The sequence below is a fragment of the Typopeltis vanoorti genome, chromosome 17 (assembly GCF_054136105.1).
Source record: "Typopeltis vanoorti isolate ZY-2024b chromosome 17, IOZ_Tvanoo_1.0, whole genome shotgun sequence".
Taxonomy (NCBI): domain Eukaryota; kingdom Metazoa; phylum Arthropoda; class Arachnida; order Uropygi; family Thelyphonidae; genus Typopeltis; species Typopeltis vanoorti.
This window is the reverse complement of record NC_143565.1, coordinates 52753619-52769813: the sequence shown is the minus strand read 5'-3', so window position 1 is coordinate 52769813 and position 16195 is coordinate 52753619. Positions and strand designations below refer to the sequence as shown.

At 35.6% G+C, this 16195-nt stretch overlaps 1 protein-coding gene across 1 annotated transcript in view; it reads right to left on the bottom strand.

Annotated features, from left to right (window-relative positions):
• The window catches only part of LOC150097389 (transcription initiation factor IIA subunit 1-like), a 158183-nt gene that overhangs the window by 66884 nt on the left and 75104 nt on the right, over positions 1-16195 (bottom strand). Inside the window, exons 3-4 of the mRNA XM_090407218.1 lie at positions 10331-10472; positions 3328-3407 (exon numbers count right to left, since the gene is read on the bottom strand). Coding sequence (XP_090263344.1) covers positions 3328-3407; positions 10331-10472 — 222 coding nt within the window. The remainder of the gene's footprint in view (positions 1-3327; positions 3408-10330; positions 10473-16195) is intronic.

Sequence of the window (16195 nt, the reverse complement as noted above, 5' to 3'; positions counted from 1 at the left end):
TGGACGCAGGCTAATGGAAGTATCGAAAGGTAATTCAAACAAAGAAGGACAGTTCAGACAGACCTGGAGATCCTGCCTCAAGAAATGGTAAAGTACAGATTTTGTTGTATAATTACCCAGTCGGTAAAAGGGAAAGATCATTGTAATGTAATAATTGAGTATGGACAGTATTTAAGAACTTTAAGTGATTATTTAGCAGTGGCTAATGTCCATAAGACAAATTGTTTGGAATGATTATAGATGATTCTCCATTCAAGGAGATTAGCCTCGTATTTAGTGTTGAATACTATGGCTACCCCTTCTTTTCCTTGATTGTCATTTCCTGAATATAACATTTTGTATTTACTGCTCAGAAAGATCTTGCCAGTTTTTGTCTTTTTTGTTTCAGTCACTCCTATTATGTCGATCTGGTACTTATCTAATTCTTCAGCTAGCTCCATTTCTTTGCCATTCAGGCTTTTTTAATGTTGATAGTATCAATCTTTAACTCTGGTGATGTTGAGTTGGGGTGTGATTATAGCTATTACTTATAAAACTACATTGTCAGCTATGATATTGCAAAAGAGATGGAAAGAGGATAACATAGTTCCATTACAAAAATGTGGGGCTCCTAGATAGAAGTAGCAAATTACAAAACAATCATTATGCCAGTTTTGATAAAAGTATTGGAAAAGTTAGTTAAGGGCAGAATTGAGGAATGTTACACTATGGGAGACAAAAATAGCTTTGAAGCCAGTGACCAAGATAAGATGGCTGATGGACAGATAAAGGACTCTGTACTTTGGCCACTTATTTATTTATTTTTATACATTAATGATATAGGGAATAATCTGAAGGTGAAAACTCAGTTGTATGCTTATGCTGAAAAACCTGGGTGAGTGCAATAGTTAAAATACAAAGATCTTGCAAGATTTAAATAGATGAAATGTGGGCAATAGATAATGATTATCAGTTTCATGAGGCAAAATGCACACGTATGCACTTTTGGATAAAAGGCTACAAAATGTGCAATATATTGATGGAACTGAATGGCAAGAAATTGATGAGGGTAGTGATGGCAAACAGAACTGAAGTTGTGAAGACATACTGCAAAAGTGGACAAAACAGCTCAAAGGACCGCTTGAATGATGCACTGCTGCATATAGATTTGGTCATATGGGTTTCTGGGAGTGGTTAGGAAGTGCTGGAGAAGAGTCAGAAGCAAGTGACCAAACTGGAAACTGGTCTGTGGAGTGTCTCTATGAGGATATGCTAAGGGATTGAGAGTTACAAAGTTTAGTTAAGATTTTCCAATACACGAAAGGATAAGAGAAAAAGAAGTTGCTCCTGGAAGTTGTGTAAGCATGGTTAATAAGCTTAGGGAAGAAACCCAATAGATATTTTGTGAAAAATGGTTAGTTTTTCACAAAATATCTTCCCATAATGTAATAAAATTCTTCCCATGATGGGTCTTTGGACTCTGTGGAGGTTCTCAAGTAATAATAATCTGTGTAATAATTGCTGAAAATCAATTAAATTTAAGAATGCTAGCATTGTGTTATTTCATTTTCTAACATCTGAATTTTAAGTCAATATCTAACAAAATGGAACATATGAATGGAGTGATGAAAAGATTAATATGAATGGGACAATGGGCCAGGCAACTTAATGAGGAAACAATAATATATCAACATTAAATTCAAGATGTTATTGGTTATAGTGACAGGTAAGTTCTCAATTTCCATTAAAAGATTTTGATACAGTATACCAGTATATAGAAATTGGAGTATTTTATCATATACTGAAAAGCCCAAGAGAAATTCTATAAAACTGCATTCTATAAAAATTCTATAACCAATCCCCCCCCCCAAAACTGACAAGATCTTCATTCTATTTTAGCTTTAAGCCAAGTTATATTATACAGCATGCCATTCATTACTGTATTTTAATTAATCAAAGCATAAAATCTTTCAAGTATGGCAGAAGTTGAGGAGAAAAAAATACTTCCATACATTTTTAAATGGTCAACATCACTCAAATTTATTACAATATGAAAATATATTACATTATGATCATGGCCTGATTGGTCAGACAGCATCTCTACTCCAACTGACAGGTTGTGGGTTTGGATCTCAATAAGGCATATATACAGGGTGTTCGGGATAAATTTGACATATTTATAATTAATTATATTTTTCTGTAAGTTACATGTATTAACACACACTTCTCTTCATTTAAAAGTTTGGACCCTTCTTCATTCATATACAAGATGTCAGAAAGGATGGATAGCTGGAACCCACCTGAATCATGGAAGAGAATAACTTGTATCATGATGATTCGTGCCCGCCATCAAAATAAGGATATTACGACTGCTGCCCAATGCTCCCTGAATACAGTAAAAACAATCAGGCATGAACTAGAGACTTGCAATGGTGACTACGAGGATGTAGCAAGAAGAAAGATCCCTAGCAGACGATCTGATTGCGTTCGTACAGCAGAATTCCTCGCAAATCTGCAGGAACAGGTGTTGAAGAACCCTGGCATTGGAATTCGGGCTTTGTTCGTGGAGTTGCTAACTGTAGTCAAGCCCTGGATAACAAGGGTAGCCAATGGTAGGCCGTATGTATGGCAGCAGGATTCGGCCCCTTGCCACACCTCTGGGAAAAGTCAAAAATGGTTGTCTGAAAATTTCTACGACTTCACCAGTCCAAATGTTTGGCCTCCAAACTCCCCAGACCTTAACCCCATGGATTATTTTGTATGGGGCGCAGTTGAAAAAGACACCAATCGCACTTCCAGTAATACAAAAGCCCAGTTAATGGATAAAATTAAAACAGTTTTTGCGGCCCTTCCCAGGGAGACCGTAGCATCAGCTTGTTCGAGGTTCCGAAGCAGAATTGAAGCTGTGATCGATGCTAATGGTGGTTATTTTGAGTAAATCTTGTTGATAGTATTGTAATTAACTCTGCCTGTAATGTTTTTTTGTCAATTCATTAAATTTAATAGATACAAAGAAGATTTTCTTTTTCCTTACGAAACTGTCAAATTTATCCCGAACACCCTGTATATATATATATATATATATATATATATATATATATATATCTGTTAAAGTCTTTGGGTGTGGTAGACAATTATTGCTGTCAGTGAGAGACACTATCACTTATTAGAAGCTTGAAGTTTGCTTAAACAATTACATGATTTGATCTTTGAAGAATTCTTAGAACGAACATGTCGCATGTAATTCTCTAGCCTTCAAAGTACTAAATGTGTTATAGTTATCAAAATTTTGTGAGTGGGACTAATAAAAAGTCTTTCATTAACATGAAAATACAGAAATAAACTTACCCCAGTAGTAGTAGTAGCATACTGCAGTACCCCTGGTTGGACCAGATTTCCTGCTGGCATAGTTAATTGATGAGTTATTGCTGTGGGAAAGTAATTAAATTAAACGAATTTCTTCATAATTACCTTGCTAAATTAAATTTCTTTTAATAACTGAATATAAAGACAACTGAAAGCATCTTAAGTAATATTTTTATTTATTCTGGATCTGGTTAATTTTTGTAAAATAATTATGAAAAATACTTTGGAAAAAATAGTCACATATTAGTTGTATAAACAATTATTAAATAAGATACACAAATATATTTCTTCTGTGTGTGACCTCAACAAATTCTCCTGCATACCACCATATCTGGACTCCTGCCAGGCAGTGTAAGTGACAGCAGGATTTATCACTAGCTGATTGAGAAGCCTCCAGATTCATTACCATCACGTTCAGTCTCATGTATTATCTATGAGGCAAGTTCCAAAAGTTTCCAGCCTGACACAAAATTCGCACCAATTTTAAAACACCATGCATGACGGATAGCAACACCTATGGGAAGCTTAGTGTACCAGTTTCAACTCTCTACCTGTGTCGTTCAGTTGGAGGTACTCATTTGACTAACATGTGGCATGCTAAGTCACTGTAATGTTAAAAATTGAGTACTGCTCTGTGATAAAGTTTTTCACCAAGAAGGGCTTTCTCCATGTGCTATCAAATAGCAATTGGATGGTATTTATGGGGAAGCTTCTCCATCATATTCCACTGTGAAGGAATGGGGTAAACAGTTTCGCCTAGGAAGAGAGAGCATCGAAAATGATCCTCAGGATGGTCGTGCCTGTGGAAATGATGACCGAGGGAAATGTCTTTCTTGATGAGGAGGAACTGCTCAATGACAGATACCTGAAGATCAAAGAAATCTCAGCAAGGTTGAGGCTTTAATAACAACCACTTTTGCATCATTCACAAGAAGCTTCACATGACGAAGGTCAGTGCAAGGCGGGTGCCCTGATTTCTCTCTTCAATTCAGGAGAATTGTGTGACCTGTTCCTGCAAGTTTCTTTGCCAAGGAAATCAGCAAGAAGTGCTGGAATCCATTGTCACTGGGGATGAAACCATGGTCTTTTATTATGATCCTTTTTCCAAAAGGGAATCCATGGAATGGTGCAAACTAGGCAAAGCACCACTGAGAAAAGCCAAGATCACTCAGTCTACCAAGAAGATCATGACAACAATCTTTTGGAATTGTGAGGGAATTCTCTTGTTGACTTCAAGGAAAGGAATACCACCATGAATACAGAATTTATGCTTCACCCCTGCACAAACTGCGTGATGCCATAAAGGAGAAGAGACAAGGAATAGTGAGTCGTGGTGTTTGCCTGCTTCATAATTGCTCCAATCCATACTTTTGCGAAGGCTGCAGTGAATGACTGTGGCTTCCAGAAGATTGAGCACCCACACTACAGCCCAGATCTAGAACTCAGTGACTACTACTACTACTTCTGGAAACTAAAGAAAGACTTGAGGGAAAAAATTTGCACATGACAATGAGGTGAAAGTGCAATTTTAGGCTATTTTGCATGCAAAGTACAGATTATTTTTTCAAGGGCATAGAAATGTTAATTCAAAGATGTAAAAAGTGTGTTTAAGTAAAGAGAGATTATGTTGAAAAGTGACACAATTGTTTCCTTTCTATCACCTCGAAAAGTTAGTCAGGCCAGAAACTTATGGAACCATTCTTGTAGAAGCCAGTCTTATCTGAACCAGGAACATATCAGTATCAAGACTACTGAACATTTTTCTGCTTTCTTAAAAATGTATTCGAGGAGATATACTGTGAGCAGTTCATGGCATAATGAGAGGAGATCTGCCTTGGTCATTTATATAAGAGCCAGAGGAAAAAAATTGATGTCAAGAAGTTCACACCTTGGCTGATGGCACCCATCAGGATGTTTGAGAGAGGAGTAGAAACATGGAAAGGCAGAAGTTACATTTAACAGTCTCAGCAAAGAAATTATCTGCTGTTTCTGCAGGAGCAGCTTTTTTGCATTTAGTCCTTATGAAGTCTGTTTGAATTTGTTGATTATTTTTTTACATTTGATTTTACCTGCAGACTGGCACACTTCTTGGAGAACCAAGGCTTGGCAATGCAAATCCTCATTCTATTAAAGATTATTTGTTACTAGGTTTAAACCACAGAAAACATGGCACAGAAATCCCATTAGCACTACTGTTGTAGTGTCATATGTCAATGAGGGCCAAGATTGGACAGAAGGTTCATATGCAGAAAATGACATGTGAGAAGGTTACAATTAAACTTGCCAAGAGAAGAACATGTATCTAGGAAGTAGGGCAGTTTAAAAAAAAATATCAATGGGAGAATAGAGGATTATCTGGTATTCTAGTAGGTAGGTGATCTGTGAAGTTAAAGAGGAGCCAGTGTTAATTATGAATACTGATGTGTCCAAGAAAAGTCAGACTGTTTGATTAGCTGGACTGTATGAAATCAATTTTCGAGGATAAATCAAAAGGAGGCACCACAGTGAGGAAAAGGAAATCTTCAGCCAGAGCGTACGATGATACAAATACAATGAAATGATGTAATACAGTGCAGTTAATAGGTGCCAGCACAAAATTTCTGTGCTATGCAAAACCACACTGTTTAAACCATTATTATAATGTAATGCATTCCCAGCAATCACAGTACTGGTGTGGGAAAAAAATAATTATGCATCATTTGTTTACCAATTATATATTTGGTTTAATCCTTTATCCAAATGTAAGCAAACAAAGTTTGTGCCTGAAGTATTTTCAGGACTGGGGCAACTCGTGGCAGAGGTGGTATAACTTCTAATCACTTGCCTTAGTATCCCATAATGCAAAGCACACCTCCTTGCAGACATGTATAATGCTATGCATTAAGGGAAGGGTCACTACCCAGACCGGCCTTTATTGAGGTCTCATCAGTGGGAGCCAGACCCAGAGGTGGTGATACTAAGGTGGAAGTAATGGAGAAGTCATATTTCCATATATCAGTTGCCAAAATGTGTCACACCTTATTATTAAAATTCTCTGGATTAGAGATAAGTTGATGGAAGTTTTTTCACTTGGCTATGCTACCAATTATATATTTGATTTAATCCTTTATCCAAGTGTAAGCAAACAAAAGTTTGCACCTGAAGTATTTTCAGGATGGGTCTGACTACCACTGATGAGACTTCAATAAAGGTCAAATGAAGTGGCCCTTCCCTTAATGCACAGTATTACACATGTCTGCAAGAAGATGTGCTTTGCATTACAGGATACTAAGGCAAGTGACGAGAAGTTATACCACCTTTGCCATGAGTTGTCCCAGTCCTGAAAATACTTCAGGCACGAACTTTGTTTGTTTACACTTGGATAAAGGATTAAACCAAATATATAATTGGTAGCATAGCCAAGTGAAAAAGCTTCCATCAGCATCATTTTTTACTGCAAGCTCACCAGAAATACTAATTAATGCATACATAAAAGTTAAAAAAGGATTAAAATAAAAAATAAAAGTAAAGATTTTTATTGTTGATAATTGAACAAAAGTTTTATTTGAAAAAACTAAACAAAGTACTTTGCACAGGTTTTTCTCCGTTTCTCTTTGCATGCATATCTTTGTAACATTGAATAGCATTTTGTAATGCTTTCCAAACTTTAACACTTCTTTGGCCATCCATAAGAAAATCATGAGGTAGTCGAGAACTCATATTTGCAGATGCTTCAGTGACAGTTTCATCTACTTTATCTTCCTCTTCATATTTTGTTCAGTTTTTGTTTCAGCGTTAAGCATTTATGCTTGTTGCATAAGCTTTGTTGCATTTCCTCATCATTCAATAGCTGCATATAAAACGCTACTCATATGTAATAAAAAATAAAAATTTTGTAGTGACTATGACTTTGTTGCACCAAAGTTTGGGTGCATCGATTCACCCGTTACAGGAATATGCTAAATCACTATAGTTTTGTTTTAGTAGTCAGAATGTGAATATAGTAATGTACTATTCTTAAAATTTTTTTTCAAATTGTTAAATTATAAATCATGCTATAACAAAACCTGCAATGGTCAAAAAACTGCACTATGCATGGTATTGCCGTATTTGTTTCTGCTATGTTCAGTGTTTAATATACGTGCCATAGTGAATTACTGGTAATAAACTAATTTATTCCAGTTCTGTGCCGAATTTAATACAGCAAGCATTAGGATCATCCTGTTTCTCTTTCCCAGGAAATGACAATGCAAACCAATTAGTCGTGAGGCAACTTGTGATATTAAGTAAAATAAAAAAAGTCAACTTAACTACAGTACTTATATGCAACAGTTATTAAATCTAATTAATGCTCTGATAGGCAGCTAATTCTATTGACATAATGGTATTGTCTTCAACTGCACATATTCTGTGGTTGATATGTCTGTTTGCAGGACAAAACACTCAAGTTTCCAGGAGGAAAACTCTGCCAAAAGTATGAGGACAGAGTTTTCTTCCTGAGCCAGTGTATCATGGTTCTTGCCTTCAGCTGAAAAATCCTTAAAATTTCTTCGCATCCTAGATGAAATTCGAACCCAGGTCTTTCCAACCAATTTGTACATCACAGTCATTGAATGAACTACAGAGACTATAGTTTAGCAGCAATGAAATATTCATCTTATGAAAAATAACGAAGACAGTCTTCTAGAATAAGACTGTTAGTTTGCTTGGAATTAAGGCCAAAGCAACTATGGATATGAGGCCAGTGTATTATGACTGTTAATTGCATGTGTTGTTATAGCCAGTTTGCTCTTCTGAGGGATGAGCAACAGGAATTCCAGGGGAGGAAACCCTGCCAACTCCATTTGAGACTCCAGGAAAGGTTCTATTGTGTCGCGACTATGATCTAAACTGCCTAGGGGATAATATACTTAACTTAAAGCAACTACGTTACACGGGATTAGAAAAAGAAATTTTGTTCAGTAAATCAGTGTTTAGAAATTTAAGCACTATCTGGAAAAGAGAATCTAGACCTTTGCTATTATTAAAGTTCAAAATGATTAGTGATTAGATAAATAGAAAGCTAGAAATTAATTTGACAGAATGAGTTTAAAATATTTTGAGTCAAAGAAAATCAAAAAGAGAAGTTACAATGGGCTTATTCTAACGATGTATATCAGGACAAACATATGCATAAATGATATCTAAGACAGAGTGAGCAACTCAGAAAAGTGAGATGTGGTGCTAGAAGACTAGTATTTAAGAATTTAAAAAAAAAAAAAAAACGATGATGATGAAAAAAAAACCCATCAAGGCTGGAATTGAAACTATATGATGTATATTTGTGCCTCAAATAACTCAATGTTTTGAGATATTTCTACTCCCACTGTTGTTTCAAGCAAAGATGAAATTAAGAGACATTTGGAATATCATCATCATACATATCAAGGATTTAGGCCTAGTGTGGCCTGTTCCGGCCATCGTTGAATCTTTTAAGAGGACGTCCTGGTTTTCTTTGTCCTAATGGCCTGTACTTTAAGGCTTGTTTTGGTAATCTTTCTGTTTTCATTCTTTGAACATGTTCCATCCATTTATATTTTTTATTTTTTTCTATTACTGATTCTTGGTTTAATTCTTTCATAATTTCTTCGTTTCTATTGTGATCAAATAGAGTATACTTTGCAGTTTTTTTCATAAACTTCATTTCTGCTGTTATTAATCTTTGTTTGTCTTTTTGTTTTATTGTCTAGATTTCATTTCCATACAATAAGACTGGCAGGGCTAATGTATTGTATACTTTTAGTCTGGTTTGTTTTTGAACTAGGTTTGGTTTAAATATAGAGTTAATTACACCTGTTATTTTTAAATATTTTGCAATTTTTATGTTTATATCTTTTTCATTTTCATATGTGATCATACATCCTAGGTAGTTAAATGAATTCACCTGTTCTACGATCTTGTTATCTATTACTATTTTAGTTCTTACTGGATCTTGTCCTTTAAAGGCCATAGTTTTTGATTTTTCTGTTGATATTATCATACCACAGTCTTTGGCTCTCTCATTTAGATCTAAAATTATATTTGGAATATGACAATGAATTAAGTATGCATAAGGAAAATTCCATCAGAATCAAATTATGTCAGCAGCAGCAGCTTCTCACAATCACTATTCAAGCAAATGGCAGCAAGATTATGCATTAGCTGACCTAAGTGTTCTAATAGCATCGAGTTTAGTCCAGAATTGTGTAGCATTCATATAGCTACACAATACTGGGTGCCTTTTAAAGGGTGCAGACTCAGCATGGAAAGAATGCAAAGGATATCTGATAACCTGAAACACCACTCAATTATATGATAGAAACAATAGGGGTGGAGTGTTTGGAATTATGGCTGAAACAACTAAGGTGACAGCAGTGTATTATGTTTGTTAAGTATACATGTTCTTCTGATTGTTTTACCTGTTTTGCAAGATGAAAAAACCCAATACCTCCATATGAAAGGAATGGTGAGTGAATGGGGGGGGGGGGAGATTGGGTGGTGATCTGGATGCAAGCATGTTACATCAGGTGATGAAATTCATCTACCATCTGTGACCCACTAGCATAGAAGTCTGGCTTTATCTGAGGGTGAGTGACTTCTGCTGCTTCATTCCTAAGGAGTATCCTTTATTATAAGTTTAACTTAGAGCATGAAGATTTTGTTGAGCAATCAGATAGTCCATGAATGGGAAACTGCAGGAAGAGGATTCATTAATCACCAATAAAAATTTCCTTCAGAATTTTAGACTTGACCATTAGACTCAACAAGTTTTCTATTATTTAATCAATAACTCATACAGAATAACTATAGCCTGTTTCAATGAATGAGGTCATAAGTTATACACACTGAAGTTTTAAATAATTGTGTAACTCATTAAGTTGAAATTTTTAACTTTATTTGATATTATTATTAATATATTTATTATTATTTTGCGTTCATCAGTTTTTAATTTACTTTAAAATCCAAAAGATTAAACAAAATGGTAGACCTGGAGTTCCTATCTGTGTTGTTGCTTGTGTTTGTACTTGAATCTGTTGGCTAGGTGCTGTTGTTGACTGAACAACTCTACTCACAACTGGTTCTGGTTCATGATCTATAGCTTTGGATTCAACAAGTTTTTTCTCCCAGGTCTGAAATGATTATTTTTTCTTTCTTCAAAATACAGATTTTATACATTTATACAGATACATACAACTTAAACAGAACCATCTCTATAGGAACATTTTTAACAATTTAACTTGCAATCTACATTTCTAAAATATTCATTGAAAGGAAAAAAATTACTACTCATACATATATACATGCACATTTTATATAATAATCTTGTAGCATTAATATGTTTGAAAAAATAAACTAAATGAAATTGCTGACTTTCTGAAACATTTATAAGCATATAAATTATATGCATCCTTTTTTGCTCAAGACATTACTGTTTATTATACAGTTGCTTACTCTGTACAAATCCTTTAAGAAAGTCTTGATGCTGTTCAGAGAAGAGTGGTTTAGTTGAATGATGACCCCATCTCTCACAGAACTAGCCTTTATTATGTCTCCATTTCTGCTAAGCCTACAGTAACATGAGCAACAATAAAAGGATGTCCAACATCTTTTTACTGCTGAACTGCTAACTCACCAAACCTGCTACTCCTAGCTTTCATTCCATCTACCTCAGTTCAGTGGAACAGTGTTCCCCATAAAGTACTCCTTATGGATTACAGCCTCCAGCTATTAACAGAATATCAACAGATTACTTTGGTCTTGACCCCAGCCCACAAAACACATTTATTTGCTATAGACCCTGTGGTCTTCTCATGTATGGGAGTGATATAAAAAATAAATTATATAATGTTAATTTTTCATTGGGGAAAGTGAGGACTGAACATGAGGCAATTCCCAAAATTTGTGTAAAGGTGTGGGAAGATGATTTCATAGGGGAAAAAAGTATTAGTATATTGAAACAGATAGCACAGGAAACTAAAGTTGGTGTATGTGTGTGTGTGAAAGGGGGGGGGAGGGTTCTGATAAAAAAAAAAAGCCTTGAAAAGCAATTTTATATCTGTTTCCATAATGAGAAAAAATGGTGCAATCTGTCCAGTAGACTTAAGATGTCATAAGTAAATGAAAAAATACATTTCATGTAAGCAATCCAAATATAATTTATTACACCTAGCTGGTGATCGCTCAGTTTCCATTATGATGCAGAATGCTCTGGAGAAGTGTAGACAAAATTAGGTGCTAATAGGCATTCATCTGAAGTTTTGCACTATAACTCAAAACATCAAAGTAGCAAAATAAGATTTATTTATTAAGCTATTAATATGTCACCGGAACGCAAACTAACATCTTATTACAAAAACAGTGTCAAAATATACAGGAGCACTAACAATGAGTTGAATGGAAATAATTCATACTTGTAGCAGACATAATAAAGAATTAATGTCCTATTTTGGTGCCCGCTAATGTTCAAAAAGAAGTTTATGGGTGTAGAAGTTGGTCTTAACTGCCTTCCAGATTTTTGGATAATGAATGCAACACACTACTTGAGTTTTGGGGATTGTTTCATTGTTGCTACTGTCCCCAAAAACAGCTTCTTGTTGGCCTGAGTAGTTTAGGGTATCTGCTCTCCAGTCAAAAGGCTGTGGGTTTGAATCCTGCCATGGGCACGGATGTTTGTGATTGTCTGTGAAAGCATTGGTGTAGATGGTAGTTGTGGTTCGTTGTAGCTGGTGGATTGAGTGGTGGAGAAAGTAGCAGAGTAGGTGCCCTCCCTCAATGAGTCCCTTGGACTCCATGGAGGTGTCATGTAATAATAATAATAATGATGATTTCTTGGTAGCACTCTGGTTTTCTTTCATCTAATCCAGTGTGATAGGGTATCTGAAGTGTGGTTTTCAAGTCTTGACTTGCCATAGAGAAGTCAGTGCATGTATTTCATTATGTTCCTTAAGAGAAAAGAAGTTGAAAAATCTTCATGTCTTGGTTACAGTAACCAAGTCATGGGCTATTCATATATTTTTGTATATGATGGATGGAGGGTTGGGTTGCTTATAGCAGATGAGGGTTGGGTTGCTTATATGATATGTAGGTTGGACTTATATTACACAAGTAATTAAATCTCATCTAGGCTCAACAATATAGTATCCTTAAAAATTAACTAGGGCTCTTGCTACTTGGCTTACCCACCTTCACCCCACATTTTTAGCCAATGATATAATCCCTATAAAATACTAGATGTTTCCCTTAAATGCACAAGACTACAGAAAAACTATTCTCACCCCCTATATTCAGGGCACTTCTAAAAAGGAGAGCTAAAAACATAAATAGAAGACTCCACACCACATTCAAAAACACATACTGAACTAGCAACCCCCTCATTTGCAAAAATTTTTATAGAGGATAGGACATTAGTTCTTTTATAATTATGAACTATTCCTGTTAATAACTGATTATCAGTGCTTATGTACTGTACATCTGTACTCTGAAAAATGCTAGATTAAAATTCAGTGAAATAATAGCAACTTAATAAATTTTAGCTACTTTGATGCTGTGACTTATACCACAAAATCGCAAATGAAACCTAAAAATGATGGATGGTCCAGAAACAATAAGGCAATATTAGGACACTGGACTGTTGGTTATGGGGAAAGGTTGCGAGAATGTAAAGTGAGAAGGACATTATTGAAGATTAACCTCTCTACTGGCCGAAGTAGATGCAGCACATCTAATGGACAAGTCACATTCAATTGAAATACTCCCATATCATTACTGGGCCTACAGCAAATTCAAGAATTGGAATGATGTAGCTCTGCCAGAACTGTTCTCCAAGTAATCTCCAGATCCAAACATGACCATCAGAGTGAAACATTTGGAAGTGTGATTCAATGCTCCACAGAAACCTTTTCCAATCATCTACAGTCCAGGAACAGTGTGAAAGACACCAGTCCAAATGTTATTTGGTATGTTGGGGGGGGATTGAGTGTGGCTTGTTTGCAGAAGCTCTGCTGTGGTAACTTAAAGCATGTGGTAACTCTGCAGACAGTTCTAGTGCTAACTGATGTCTCTGCAGAGTTACCACATGCTTTAAGTGGTAACTCTGCAGGGACATCATAACTGATGTCCCTGCAGAGTTACTGTGTGATCAGTTAATCACACAGTAACTCTAAGTAACGCTATAACTTTAAATAAAGTTTTAGGTACAGCATTTGCTGTAACTAACAATGCCTTCTGTGTGCTGCTTAGAAGTGCAGGTTCTGAGATAGCTGTGAACACAGTTTAAGATTTCATAGTGAAGAGTTTATGGAAACAAAACCACGTGTTGGAGTCATTACTTATAACTATGAAAATAACACTTGAAGTTTCAACTTCTGTATCAAGGTCATCATCAGAAAAACATACATATGCACAGGACACAAGCTACGTGGCACTACACAAATGTAAGATAAATCTAGATGTTTTAATTGTTTATCTTAGCATGACATCTGGTTAGAAAGTAAAATTAAATTTAAAAAAAAATATATATATATATATATTTTAAAATTAATATTAAATAATAGTCATTATTATTTAATGACTGAAAACCGAGGTTTTGAGTTAAAACTTTATTAATACAAACAAGTGGTTTCATCTGAGAACAGACTTCGTCAGGTGCAAGTGAAAAGGACATAAAAAAATATCAGAGAGAACCGTACAAGTACTGGATTTTTATACATCGCAGAATGTATAAAACAACAGAGGTTAACATTTAAATGGATGAAAGAACTCTGGCTGTAGCATCATGGGCTTGTGCGCATGTAAGGTCTCGTGATCTCCAATATTGAATGGCAGAGCTGTGAGAGTCTGACAAACTATAGCTTAGGTTGCTATTAATGTGAACGGGGGTCAAGAATGATTTCCTTAGATTCTAGAATCCGTCTCTCTCTAATTCATCATAGCATCTATGAACATTGTTAGTTATATCCCAGCATATTTGATGTGGGAGGCTTTCTTCATTAGAGTTTGCCTAAAATAATATATGGCTGGACAAGGTGCTGGCTCAAGTTCTGTTGTAGGAGATGTCTCTTTGATGCTCTTCTAGGTGGAGTTCGATGGATTTTTCTGTTTGACCGTAGTACAGTTTACCGCAATCACAGAGAACTCTGTAGATACCAGGATATTGAAGATTATTATGTCTATCCTTTGGATGGCTTAAGATTGAGGAAAGTTTGGGTAAAGTAGTGAAAAAAGTCTTGATATTGTATTTCCTTAAAATTTTTGCTAAAATTGGTGATAGAGAGCTAATATAAGGTAAGGAAATGCAGCCTTTGGAATTAGTTGTATCTTCATTGTGTTGTTGATGGTGATGATTAAACAATATTCTATTTATAGTTCTCCTAGAGTATCCCTTCTTCAATGGATACTCTAGTTCTCCTAGAATATCCATTGAAGAAGGTATTCTTGAAGGTATTTTGAAGGCATTTGAGTTCAATGTGAAGTTCTTGTTCATCTGACAATAAAGATCTTGCTCAGCCGAACTTCTGTGGTGAATAGTGGTGCGAATCTGCATGAAGGCACCTGTCAGTGTGCGTCGGCTTTCTAAAAGGTGAATTTGATATCTTCATCTGACTTGGTTAGTAGAATATCCAAGAAAGAAAGGATGCCATCCACTTCTAGCTCATATGTGAATTTAATATTTGGATGTATGTATATCGTTCAGGTGATTTTGAAATATTTTGAGGTTTACCATGTGGCCAAATCAGGAATACATCATCTATGTAACAAAGACATATCTTCGGTTTTAACAGAGAGAAAGAAATTGCCTTGGATATTCTACTAACCAAGTCAGATGAACATATCAAATTCTAAATTTTTAGAAAGTCAATGCACAGCGACAGGTACCTTCATGTGGACTCACACCACCATCCACCACAAAAGTTAGGCATCATCTCAACTCTGGGTCATTTTTGTTGTCAGACGAACAAGATCTTTGTTGTCAGACAAACAAGAACTTCACAATGAACTCAAATGCCTTCAAGAACAACGGACACTCTAGAACTCTAAATAGAATATTGTTTAACCATCACCATCAACAACACAATGAAGATACAACTAATTCCAAAGGCTGTATTTCCTTACCTTATATTAGCTCTCTATCACCAATTTTAGCATTTTAAGGAAATACAATATCAAGACTTTTTTCACTACTTTACCCAAACTTTGCTCAATCTTAAGCCGTCCAAAGGATAGACAATAATAATCTTCAATATCCTGGTGTCTACAGAGCTCTCTGCAATTGCGGTAAGCCATACTATGGTCAAACAGAAAATCCATCGAACTCTGCCTAGAAGAGGATCAGAGAGATATCTCCTACAACAGAACTCAAACCAGCACCTTGTCCAGCCATGTATTATTTTCCGCAAACTCTAATGAAGAAAGCCTCCTAAATCAAATAAGCTGGGATTTAACTAACAACGTTCACAGATGCTATGATGAATTAGAGAGAGACGGATTCTAGAATCTAAGGAAATTGTTTTTAACCCCGTTCACATTAATAGCAACCTAAGCTATAGTTTACCAGACTCTCGCAGCTCTGCCATTCAATATTGGAGATCGCAAGACCTTACATGCTGCTACAGCCAGAGTTCTTCCTTCCATTTAAATGTTAACCTCTATTGTTTTATACATTCTGCCAGTGGCGGCTCGTGGCTTGAAATCATGGGGATGCTGCAACTTTCGAAATATACATACACACTGTAAGTACAGTGTATGTGTGTTTGGATGCAATTGTAATAGATGTTGGCTAGTGCCAACATCTATTACTACTGTAGGAGATGATATTAAATCCAATACTTGTGTCCCACTTATTGTTTCAAGTATA